Source organism: Nomascus leucogenys, chromosome 18, assembly GCF_006542625.1.
Source record: "Nomascus leucogenys isolate Asia chromosome 18, Asia_NLE_v1, whole genome shotgun sequence".
NCBI classification, from domain to species: domain Eukaryota; kingdom Metazoa; phylum Chordata; class Mammalia; order Primates; family Hylobatidae; genus Nomascus; species Nomascus leucogenys.
Window position 1 is genome coordinate 84,021,715 of NC_044398.1, and position 13,373 is coordinate 84,035,087.

Sequence of the window (13,373 nt, forward strand, 5' to 3'; positions counted from 1 at the left end):
TTTTTAAATTAAAAATAAAAATATCCTAGTTTCTACTAGTTCTAATACTTTGTTTTTAGTAAGGTTCCCTCTCAACACTTTGAGTGAATTACAGCTGTGTAATACTGGAAATGATTTAGTGTTTTATAGTGAAAATAAATTTATATACTTTGATGATGTAATCAGCAACAGGCTAAACATGTTCAAGAAATAAAGTCCAGTTTCTTTTTTAATTTAAAAAAGTTTTACTTAATTGCTTAAATAAAAAATAACATTAAAATAATTTCTACATATAGTTACAAAGCATGGTAGAGCCTGAAAAAGCCTCTTGTAATTTTGAACAGATGAACATGATGTATCCATGATGTTCTAACAATATGGAAAAGATAAAAACAAAAGACTTCTAACCTTTGGTAAGGCCTGAGGGATTAAAAGACCCCACTATGGACATATTCACTTTAGTCAACCACTTTTATGGAATGAACACTTGTGAGAGACTGGGTGTGAGCTGATCTGGTTCCAAGTGATCTGGAAGCTGAGGTACCACTTTCAGGATGAATGGTCCGGGGATATTTTGCTGCAGTTGCTTGAGGAATGGTTTGCTGAAAAGACAAAAATCTGCTTTAATAATATCCCAAGATTATGTATACTATGTATCATTTCATCATCTATCATCTATAATTTAACCCAACAAACATTTATTAAGATCCAGTAGAAAGAAGCAATGAATGGAGTGAAGCAGCTGTTAATTAGACGAGGCCCTTCTCTGTAAGGAACCCCTACCCAGTCTGACTGACATGTTCAACACCCACAATGTAATATCAGAGCTATATCCACAAGGATCATTAAGAAAGCCATGGCAGCCATTCCTCCAACAGGGCCAAGTGGAATCTTGTAATGTGTACAGAGGCTTTGTATACAGAGAGAAACTCTGTGGTGTTTGGAAGAGGGGTCAGCCCTGAGCCCTCCCCTCATTCCATCCAACTTCCTTCTCTCTACTTGACTGTTAGTATGTGGAAACCAATCCCAGGGGCACAGGGAAGCCCTCAGGATGCAGTCTGGTCCTTGCTTTAAGCCAGAGCCCTCATATTTAACCTGGTTCACCTGGGAGCAGACTAAAACTTTTATGCACATCACCTCAGAGCTCAAAGGAACACCTCAGACATAAGCACTGAATCATTAAAGTCAGGACACACATGACTCAGTCTACACATATAATATGCATGTAATACATGTTAAAGTACACACTATGTATACAAGTACACATTACATGTAAACATATGAAAAATATGTATCAGTACAAGGGTTTTTCCAATTAAACCCAATAAAGCTTCTTAGTAGCCAGCAGTGGGATTTGTTATCAAGGTAAGTTCTCAGTCCATGTCACTGACAAAGACATGTCAATTTCTATTAGGGTCTTCCACTTAGAAAAGTCATTGTTAAAATACTTTAAGTACAATTACATACTTTGTAATAATTTGGTCAAAACATTCACTATGTATTTAAAAAACTCCAAGCTGTAGTTTTTGCTTAAAAAAAGAATGAAACCTCTTAAAAACAAAAGATCCTGTCAGATTCCGTTTTAAAAAGAACTCCTTTTTAAAGAAAAATAACTTTTCTTAAAGTATCTTATAAAAATGTTTCTTTGTACATAAATAACTGGATAACCATTATAAATAGGAGATACTCTTGCAACAGATAGGAAATTTTAGTTGCCAGCCACCTAATCTGAGCCTACCAAAAAGGCTTTCTCCTTGGGGAGGATGGGCAAGAGAAACTGTAGAAACAAAGTAGCCACTGAAATTATGATACACAAAATATGACAGAGAATGAAGTGGCCCTAGAAGCATGCAGTTATCCAGCAGACGAGGCTACAGTGTCACAAATTGCATCCTTGGTTTTTTAGTAATAACTATTTCTGGTAGATTTAGATCTTGATTCCCAGGGTGAAAAGAAATACAGTACAAATGACTGCCACTGTGTCTGTCACATAATCCAGGCAGCTGATGGCTATCTGATTCCTATGCAGTTAGTGGGGAAGAAATGTACATACTGAAAAAAGGTAGGGCAGCGTGGGAGGTAAGTATCAGAAACAAGGGTTCTAAATGTTTAGTTCTTTGATTTTTCTTCTGTAAAATGTGAATTCCCATCATTATTACAAAACAAAAAGTTGTCTAATAAAAAATAAACACATATGTGCTCTCTTTACACCTTCTTTACCTCACAAATGGACAGTCTCTCACCATCTCTATACATTTTCTACATCTGAAAAAACAGAAGTGGGTTTATTTCTTCTCATTTTTGATAACTTCCATGTTCAACAATATATAGAAAAGTCTTCTATGAACTTTCAGAGTCTGTCCAACTTATGAAACCTGAAACCTAAGATAATCCTAAAATAAATCCTCTGTCATCTCCACGTCTCTATCTCGACTTGGTGCTTCCATCTCCAGCCTTCCACCTCGCTAAGGTCCCACTTCACCTGAAGTTCAGTTCAGATCAATCCAGCTTGTCTTCATTTAATCATCTAGTGACCAGCTAGTACTCAGGAAAAAAGGATTTAAAATCATTCCACATACTTTTTTTTTTTTTTTGCTAATACTTAGTAAGTACACAGGAATGTTGTCCAATGCTGAGAATTTATAGAGGGCATTCTCTTTTAAAATCAATCCCTGAAATGAGCTGGGTGTGGTAGTGGGTGCCTGTAATCCCAGCTACTCAGGAGGCTGAGGCAGGAGAATTGTTTGAACCCAGGGGGCGGAGATTGCAGTGCGCCAACATTGCGCCATTGCACTCTAGCCTGGGCAACAAGAGAGAAACTCCGTCTCAAAAAAAAAAAAAAAAAAAAAAAATCAATCTTTGTTTTTCTTTAGGGATGTTCTAATCACTCATTTTACTTTTTGAGATAATGGTTGATTCCTACTCATTTGTAGGAAATAATTCAGAGATATCTTGTATGTTTTTCTAGTAACTTTCAGTAAGTTAAATTTGCTTATGGTTTTATAGTTTATAAAATGCCTTAATACATCTCATTTAATTTTTACATTATCTCATTTAATCTTGAATCCTAACAATAACCCGAGGAGCTAACTATTCTTATTAACCCCATTTTACAGAAGAGAAAGTGGAGGCTCAAATATTTTACTTGATTTGTATATATCACAAAGCCAGTAAGTAGCAAAGCTGAAGCACTAACTCGAGTTTTAAAATGTCTGCTTCAAATTCAATGCACCTTCTTTATATCACATGCATGTATTGCAAGTTGAATTTTGTTAAACTAAAAACATGCTGACAATTGTACTGAAAAAAGGGGAAGACTTTTTTTAAAAAAGGACCAAAAATTAAAAACTATAAGTGTAGTGGAGTTTTCTTGTAATCAAATATCTGCTACATGAGCAGCTAGTGAGTGAACAATTTTTGTCTCTTTTTAAACTGATAATAAAGCATTTACATATTTTACTCTTTTGACCACAAACACACTGGATTACTTTTAGTATTTTATAATTTTTACAGTTTGGAAGAAACGATGTTTCTGAAATTAATTTCCCAACAGCAGAAAGGTAGATTTGTAGCAGGTTTGAGAAAAACAAGTATATATATATATATATAAAAACTGTATCAGGAAAAGGCAGAACAAGTACCAGTCATCATAAATTTTTATCTTCTCAACATGTTATGTAAGTGTTTACTAGTCTATGAACTCTCAGGAAAAAGACTTTTTGACAAAAGGTCATCAAATGTGGACTCACCACTGTGACTGGATGATGTTTTTCCACAACAACTGAGCTCATGGGAGGAGAAACTCCCATTATGGCTAAACTGCTGCTAATTCTATTTTTTGAAGCAAAATCACATCTTCCTGTGATCCGGGCTGTAATAGTTCTTCCTGCTTTCTGTTGTGCAGAGGTTACAACTCTTGGCACATACTAAGAAGAAAAAAAAAGAAGTAACAAGGTGGCAGAAAATCCACAGCAAAATTTCTATTAATTTGATTCCATAAATTATGAAGAATACACAGGCACTTAAAATAATTGTATGTTCAACCAACTTTAACATGGAAAAAACAAACAAAATCACAAGACAAAAAGCAAAACAAAACTGAACACCCCAAAATATCCCTTTAACCTGAGTATGCCAACAATTTTATAAGATTTTAGAAACTTAAAAAATCAACTTTTTTTTTTTGAAATGATAGATTTATAGGAAGACACACAGATCATATTGAAAAGTACTATGTGCTCTTCACCCAGTTTCCTGCCATGGTTACATCTGACATAATTAGAATATAACAAAGTGAAAACCAGGAAGCTCACCATGACATAATGCCTATGTATAGATCTCTGTCATTTTATCCCCTAAGTTCCCGTTAACTATCACTCAATCAAGATACAGAATACTCATCACCACGAAGATCTCCCTCGGGCCACCCTTGACAGTCATATCCATCTGTCTGTTCCTTCCCCAACCATCCTTAACCCCTGGCAACCATTAATCTGTTTTATGGACTCTTTGATCCTTAAGTATAATTAATATTATCATTACACATATGCTTCTGTGTTCTGCCTTTTTTCCTTCTCATTTTATTAATATACTTTTTTTCATGAGGTAATACAGAGACCTGCTATAGTTCTTAATGAGATGGTTTTTATAGCAACATACTACTTTGTCTTTCTTTTTTTATTACATTTAGCACATTTTGCAAAAGAAAAATCCTCTTTGAGAGTTATTTCTGTATAATAAAAATATATTGCAAACAATGGAACGATCATATCAAAAAGTATTACCAGCTTTTATAGCTTTTGTTGCTTATTGCTGGATGATACTCCAGAAAAATATTTACAGCAGCAATAACACATAAGTGGACTATTTGTCCATTGTCAATCAATTACACAGCCGCCTGTTTAAGTCTGAGGTGAAATCTACTATTCAAGTTGTGGTTATTAATGTTTCATATTTGTATTCCATTTTGTCAACTATTCATCTTATTTGCTAAGAATTGAAAGGATATTAATATTTAATAGTTCCTGACGAGTAGTAAACTCATTTAATAATTATAGATACTTATCTAAGAGTGTAAACCATTTCCCCATTTCATTTATTTGTCTTAATTTTCAATGCACATCCATTTTTTTAAGTTGTGGTTAATCCTGTCATTAATTTCCTCTTGCTTCCATGATGAAACCAAAACCAGCTTTGGACAGCTGAGGTAGTTATATTCCTATAACATTTACTTATTTTGGCTTAACTTATTTGAAATTCCAGTGTGAAGTATTAATCTAAATTCATTTTTTCTCTAAACAGTTTTTCCAAAGGCATGTATTAAGTATCAATCTTTTCCCGATTATTATAGTTCATCTGTGATTCTCCATATAGCTGCATCTAGCTACACACAGTCACAGCTGTATATTGAAGTGGGAAGAGAGTGGGCTTCAGGAGAAATGTCTCTGGAAAAATTAAAATGACAAAGTATTGATGTTTTTGGAAGACCCTATGGAAAATGGCATTCAGTGGGGTTTTGTAATCCTTGGAGAGTTTGGAAATAATTCACTATAGTTTGATAGAAAACCGAAAATAAAAATGAAGCAATTAATTCTAAGAACAAAACATTATACCAGAAAGGAAATGTAGTCATAGTACACATTCATGGCTTAGCTATATTAGTAATCATAAATGATTTAATCTGAAATGGGAATATCTATAACATACAGGGAGGATGAGGAAAGTGAAGAGAGAGAAGGAATAAGGTGGCATCAGGAGGCCAAGTCCTTTTATCTGTAATAAGTTAACAGATAATGTTTGAAATTAATAAATAAAGAAATAATGATACAAACATATTATTTAGGAAAAAATGGAAACAGAAGAAACAGCTAAGAGTTAGGGAGAGGGATTTAGAAGAATGTTTCTCACTATAGTCCTTGTAAAAATGATTTGGCTTTTTAACATTAACTTCTATGGATCTTATGAAATTGATAAACTAAATCTCAGATTTAAAAATATTTACAAATATGTTTTTGTGGACTAAATTCATGCTTCTGGCCTGAGGGGAACTTTGTCCTATTACTTATTACAATAAGGGACAAAAAAGATTTTACAAACTCCTAAAGATGCTTAAATGCTATTTTAAAATAGAAAACTAATTGCTGGCAGGAATATTCTTTGCCAAAATGTGGAAAATGAAGTACAATTGAGTTTGTAACTTTCCTCCTGCCCAATCATGCTTGAGGGGTGTCCTCTCAGTAGCCATGATTCTCACCTGGAGCTTCAGGTGTGAATGAAAAACTACAGAAGTCTGGACTGAAGAAAATTAGAGTAGCAGGAAAAATGCTCATAGATGATAAGTTTCATTCAACCCAGCTCAGAATTGCTTCAGAATGCCTTCAATAATTTGAAAATATATACTCCTGTAAATAAAATGACTTCTAAAAGAAATCTCTATACGCTCATTTGAATTAAATAGAAGTTGTCTTCAATGACTCGCATGTTTACTGTCAGCTGCTTGTTTTCAGACGGTTTGTCATTTGCACTTGTTAATGTTTATTTAATGTATTAAAAATTGTATAAATTGATGAAAAAGTTGAAAATGCATAAGGACAATTTAGAAATAATTCATAAAGATAAATTATTAGAAAAAAGTTGCTACTAATCAGGGGCAGGAAAGAAAAACCTAGAAGGATTCTCTAATCAGATTGTTTGGAAAGTTTTGTTAGGTTCATGCTTTACAGAAACTGAAACTGGAGATCATAGAAAATATATTGGGTGTGGTTTATATTAAAAAGATGACAATTACAATCTTTGACCCCACATTCAGTTTGGCTCCACATTTAAAACTAGCAAATTAATATATATTTATGTTTTAGGATAAAATAATGTATTAGGTATGTATCATTCTCTGCAAATTAAATGACCACTTACTGGTACCAATCATGTTGGAGTTCATTAAATTTATCAGCTTAGCTGACTTTAAAAAATGCTATAAAAATAAAAATTCTAGCATTTTTAGCCACATCAACATAAGCAACAAAATTGAAAGGAGTAAGAAAAAAAAAGGAAATGACATTAAAAACAGTATTTATAGCTTAATATTTGACGGAGAGACAGTACAGATTATTGGTTAAGAGTAAGAGGTCTAAATCAGATTGTCAAAGTCTGAATTCCAACTCAGTTACTAATCGTGTCCTTAGGCAAGTTGTATACTCTCTAAGCCTCAGTTTCTTCATTTATAAAATGGAGAATGCAGTACCAACTCCCTAATGATACCCTTTCACTTTCTATTCGAATGAAGAGGAAAATTAGAAGAGAAACTTTACTAAAGGTCTTTACCAAATAGCTTTAAAATTCAATGAAAAATATTTCCCCTCAATTATTCCAATTGGAGTTAGAAAAAGAATAAAATGCCATCTACTGTTCAACTTTATGAACTGCAATATGCTTGCTTGTATAACTGTCTAGCCTTTGTTGAAAAATGGTTTCCACCACGAAATTCTGATAGTCTTTAACATACTGAGGATGTCTGCATTAAAGAAAGTCATTTTAAATATGAAGATATTATTTTACTAGCATGGTAATCTTCCACTCTCCAGTTATTTGTTTGCTAATTCTCTGTACTTTCTGCACCTATCTCCTTTTAGCTACTGGAAATACCAAGAAAAACTGAAAAAATTTTTTGAATGTTCATAGGAAGCCTCTGTGATTAAAATGACAAGAAAGACAACCAAGCCAGGACTGCAAATCTCTCTCTTCTTTTCCTATTCCCAACAATGACGGTTTCACGGTAAGTTAGCCAACTACTGGATTTATTCCTACTTTTGTTATCAAGTTTCTTTTAAAAACAAAAACATATATTTGAGGTAAATCTGAGTATTTCAATTATATAAGGAAGGAAGAAAACTAAGATTATACTTAGAGATAGATTTAATTGTGATTCTCTTTTCTCCCTGGCCCTAAAGGTCACTTACTTATGTGACTGAAACGGAGTGTGTATCTGTTTTTGAAGAAGTGGATGTAGTGGGATGGGGCAGATGGGGAAGGGCTGTCTACAGAATATTATGGTTTTCAGGTTTCAAAGACTTCAACACTATCTCCGATGACCAGATTATTCAAAAAGTTAGCAATAAAAAGGGTGCTAAGCAAACTCATTCATTCAGTTCTTCCCATACATATTCAGGTTTACATATAAATGCAGATGTACCCATGAAGTCACATTTTAGGAAGAGAATTTTGAAAAATCTAGCTCCGCATGTGTTAACTGCATATGCAAGATGAATGAGAAACCAGAACATAAACACAGTGAGTGAATGTTTAAATGAGGTCATCTGTGCAGGATCACACTTCAAAATGTGTAATCATGGAAAACAAACACAGCTGAAAATATGTCAGTTGAATTTTAGTGTTTTATTCCTTTTTTTTTTTTTTTTTTGAGACAGAGTCTCACTCTGTCACCTAGGCTAGAGTGCAATGGCATGATCTTGGCTCACTGCAACCTCTGCCTCCCGGATTCAAGTGATTCTTCCACCTCAGCCTCCCGAGTAGCTGGGATTACAGGCACGTGCCACCACGCCCGGCTAATTTTTTTGTATTTTTGTAGAGACGGGGTTTCACCATGTTGGCCAGCATGGTCTCGATCTCCTGACCTCGTGATCCACCCGCCTTGGCCTCCCAAAGTGCTGGGATTACAGGTGTGAGCCACTGTGCTCGGCCAGTGTCTCATTTCTAAGTCAAAGCTCCCCCACATAAATTTCTCTTAGCCATGTGCTAGATATTTTTCAACCTCTTTGTGTCAATAATTGGTAAATAACTGATCTCAATGTATTTTCTCCCAAAGTTAGTAGCTCTCGAAAGGTAAAAATTCAAATCTGTTAGAATACTAAAGGTGACCACTTGTCTGTCTCAATACTCCCTTTAGCTACAGACAGCTGTCCAGAGCAATGGCACCTTCTGATGGCCTGCCAAGGGAACTTTAAGACCTAAAACTTATTCTGTCTCTTCTCTCCTCTTGTAAGTAGTTAGGAGTTGGGAAGAAGAGGAAGACAAGCAAATCAGAATCATCTCAGGAGCTTTATAAGACTATACAGGCCTTTATACCAGATCCACACCACAGCAGGAAAGAAGTTGAGTGTTTTTTGTTGTTTTGTTTGTTTGTTTGTTTGTTTTTTTTGGAGACAGTCTCGCTCTGTTGCCCAGGCTGAAGTGCAGTGGCATGATCTCGGCTCACTGCAACCTCTGCCTCCCCGGTTCAAGCAATTCTATGCCTCAGCCTCCCAAGTAGCTGGGATTACAGGTGCCCACCACCATGCCTGGCTAATTTTTTATATTTTTAGTAGAGACAGGATTTCACCATCTTGGCCAGGCTGGTCTTGAACTCCTGACCTCGTGATCCACCCTTCTCGGCCTCCCAAAGTGTTGGGATTACAGGCAGGAGCCACCGCGCCTGGCTTTTTTTAAACTAATGAACTAAACTCACTAACTAACTAACTAATCACTGCTAGCTCTGCACAGGTGAGTCTGATAAGCTTGGCTTGCATCTGTACTCCACCCTTACTTGAGAAACATGGTTTGTAGAACACAAGTTTAACAACAGGAAGCTAAGGAGTTAGAGCCACGATGTGCTTCATCTGAAACTCTAGTTAAAAAAAAAAAAATTTTAGAGACAGGGTCTCGCTCATTGCCCAGGCTGGAGTGCAGTGGTGCAGTCATAACTCATAGTAACCTTGAACTCTTGGGCTCAAGAGATCCTCCTGCCTCAGCCTCCTGAGTAGCTGGTAGTACAAGTGCACAGTACCATGCCTGACTAATTTTCTACTTTTTTGTAAAGATAAGGTCTCGCTATATTGCCCAGCCTGGTCTCAAACTTCTGGCCTCAAGCAAACCTTTCACCTCAGCCTCTCAAAGTACTGGGATTACAGGCGTGAGCCAACATGCCCAGCCTCTTACCACATTAACAGCTTGATCAATTTCACTTCAGGCAAGTTCGCACACAAACCTTCCATCCTCATTTAACACTATCCTCTTGGCACTTCTCTAATAGTAGCTCACTGATTCCAGGAAAAACTATTCCTATCTCCATTCCAATTACAAATTACAAATTAAAACTCGATCAAGATGGAGTTACTACAGAACAGTGTTAGTGATATATCTGCATTTAGGAAAAAGGAAAGCTGTTAGCTGAATAGAAAATATAACATTAAATATACATTAACCTCTGACACCTTTGAAAACACCCAACAGTGTTCTTCAAATGTAAAGTCTGTCCTTAACTTTCTCAAATTAAATCTACTTTTCCTACATAATTTTTGAAAAATATAAAAAAGTTCTTTGTCTTAATTATCACTACTATGATAGCACTTTCAGGTAGTTTCATTACAATTTAATGCTCTAGTCACTTTGTGTATTAAATATTTTCAGTGACTTTGCCTAAATACCACAGATTTTTTTTTCTCCATAGGAAAATATTTTATGAGTTCAAAATATTAAATTTACAAACAAGCTTTTTTTTTTTTTTGAGATGGAGTCTCGCTCTGTTGCCCAGGCTGGAGTACGGTGGCGCGATCTCGGCTCACTGCAAGCTCCGCCTACAGGGTTCACGCCATTCTCCTGCCTTGGCCCCCCGAGTAGCTGGGACTACAGGCGGCTGCCACCACACCCAGCCAATTTTTTTATATTTTTAGTAGAGACGGGGTTTCACTGTGTTAGCCAGGATGGTCTCAATCTCCTGACCTCGTGATCCACCCGCCTCGGCCTCCCAAAGTGCTGGGATTATAGGTGTAAGCCACTGCGCCTGGCCGCCCTTTTCATAAGGTGGGACCTGTATAAACTGTACTAACCATTTCTTCTGATGCAGCAGTAGCTGCAGATCCTGCACCAAGAACAGAAACAGGAACGTGAACAGAAGATGCGGAAGCAGCCCTGGTAGAAGTCATTGAAGCAGCTGAGGGAACAGCAGTTGCACTGGCTCCTCCGACGGCAGCTGGTGGGGATGGCAGCAGTGGTGATGTAACCGGTAAGGGCATTGGAGGAGCTGAAGGATCCAAATAAGCAGAATGTTCTTTTCCTTGAACACCAGGACCATGCTCTTCCTTTTTATTATTTGTGGAGTCTATCCCTATAAATCACAAATTAATTCCATTCAAATTCTTCCAGGTTAGGACTACTATTATCTTCCAAACAATGAAAACACATACTGGCTAAAGTTTGGTCCTAACAAAAATGTAGATGTTTACAGTATATTAGATACAATGTTCAGTTAATACAGTTTGTCAGTATTAACTGGTTAATGTCAGCATTAACCACTAAAAACTTCAGACTACTTCCTTCCACATGCGAAAGCTAATGGATCATTTGCTCTTAAATAAAAGATGAAAATAACTTATGTACTCAGCTGGGAACTTAGCTAAGTAGGGTATATTGCCATCACAACTGTCACAAAAAATATGATCACAGTGAGCCTAAAGATCTAGGTTCCTTTGTATTAGTTCATACAAATATCCTGATAAATGGCCAAAATGACCTGCAATCGATCTTTAGAACCACTTTCTGATATCACTATACTCCCTCATTTTCATGTACTGCGCCTATCCTAACAATTTATTTTTGTTCTTGAGTCATCAGAAAACAAAAATACATCAATAAAACTAAAATCTTCACTTTTTACATTGTAAAAGAAATGGGTTCTCGCAGATAAATTATATAAATCGTAAGTCAAGAGCATATTTGTGCACCTAACTGATTTGCAGTGACACCCCAATCAGTAACCTTCCCTCAAAACTGAACCTTCATCTTGATCTAAGGAGCCAATAATGTCAAATTCCAGGGCTAGTACAAAGGGTTTCTTCCAATTTTAGATGTTTTCGCTCCAGTATTATAATTTGGTTAGTTTCTGCTGAAGACTGTATCTGTGTGGTACCAAACAGTGTGCTGAGGCTTTAGAAATTCAGTCAGAGCTGTTTCAGAACATCTGAACAGAGGGCATTATGTAAGTCATATGTTTAAATGATTTTCTATGCAGTTCTCTTTCCCTCCAGAAATTTGGGCCTCTGCATAAGTCCTTTCCTTAGACTATCTGTATAGAAAATTTGTAGAGTATTAGTTAGTTACCTTATTTAAGAAGTTTAACAATGATTACGGTGCCTACCTAGATCCTTTGAACTCCTCTGATGAAAGGTACTAATTCAATATAAAATACTTTTAATTTGAAAACAAAACACACACTGAGTTTTAACATGTTTTGGTAGAGATTCTGAGTGTCTATCTTTAGATGGTGGCAGACATTAGGAGATGTAGAAACAGTATGAAGGTCAGGGAAGAGAGGCAGGTGACCAACTCTTGCTAATATAGGCTGATATCAGGTAACTCTTAAGTTTAATAATTAATCTCATTTCAGCTGGAATACATTTTTCACTTGTCAAGTATTTTTTCTTACTGTGCCTAATTGGCACAGTAAAATTGGCAGATATGATTTTAAGGACTTTTTGTCATGTTCTACCTTCTTCATAAAAACCTCTAATTTGTAAGATTTAAGATATTGCACAATATGAGAGACACTGAAAATTACAGACAGCAAAGAATCGGTACAAAAAAAAAACCAAATATTTATTTTGCTCTAACAAGACAGGTGCATTAGGAACTTTACATTATTAAAAACTGCATTATAAAAACAATTTTTTTTTTTTTTTGTGAGACAGAGTCTCGCTCTGTTGCCCAGGCTGGAGTGCAGTGGTGTGATCTCAGCTCACTGCAACCTCCGCCTCCTGGGTTCACGCCATTCTTCTGCCTCAGCCTCCCGAGAGGCTGGGACTACAGGCGCCTGCCACCACGCCCAGCTAATTTTTTGTATTTTTAGTAGAGACGGGATTTCACTATGTTAGCCAGGATGGTCTTGATCTCCTGACCTCGTGATCCACCCACCTCGGCCTCCCGAAGTGCTGGGATTACAGGCGTGAGCCACCGTGCCTGGCCTATAAAAAACAGTTGTTTTAATAGAAGGGGGCCAGAAGTAATTTTTTTCTTATGAGAATTAAAAAAAAAATAGGTGTCACTAAAATGTCATAAAACCTAAATAGCACAAAGCAGATCCACTGAATTATACTGAACTTTTTTGCCTTTGGTAGTTCTACCAACATTATTGCTAATGCATGCTTTATCATTCTTGTCATCTTTCTCATCCATTGTTTTAAAAGTAACAGGTGCAAAAGAAATCATGTTGTGTAATTAGCAGAAGACATTTTCTTCAAATCCTCTTATGGATATTGGCCTTTAGGAGACACAGTTGCATTTCAATTTACATTTTAAGATAGTAAATATATTAAGGTGGGAAACACTCCTAAGTCAATTCAAAATCTTTTTAAGTAGGTTATAGGAAACAGGTTTCTTGTAATTTAATGTAAGAAGTTCTAATAGGA

General features: G+C 36.0%; 1 protein-coding gene across 1 annotated transcript in view; it reads right to left on the bottom strand.

The window, feature by feature from the left end:
* Nucleotides 1-200: 200 nt before the first annotated feature.
* POC5 (POC5 centriolar protein) overlaps nt 201-13,373 on the bottom strand; it is a 37,154-nt gene continuing 23,981 nt past the window's right edge. The window contains exons 10-12 of the mRNA XM_003266078.3: nt 10,800-11,077; nt 3,729-3,905; nt 201-581 (exon numbers count right to left, since the gene is read on the bottom strand). Coding sequence (XP_003266126.2) covers nt 438-581; nt 3,729-3,905; nt 10,800-11,077 — 599 coding nt within the window. The 3' untranslated portion in view covers nt 201-437. The remainder of the gene's footprint in view (nt 582-3,728; nt 3,906-10,799; nt 11,078-13,373) is intronic.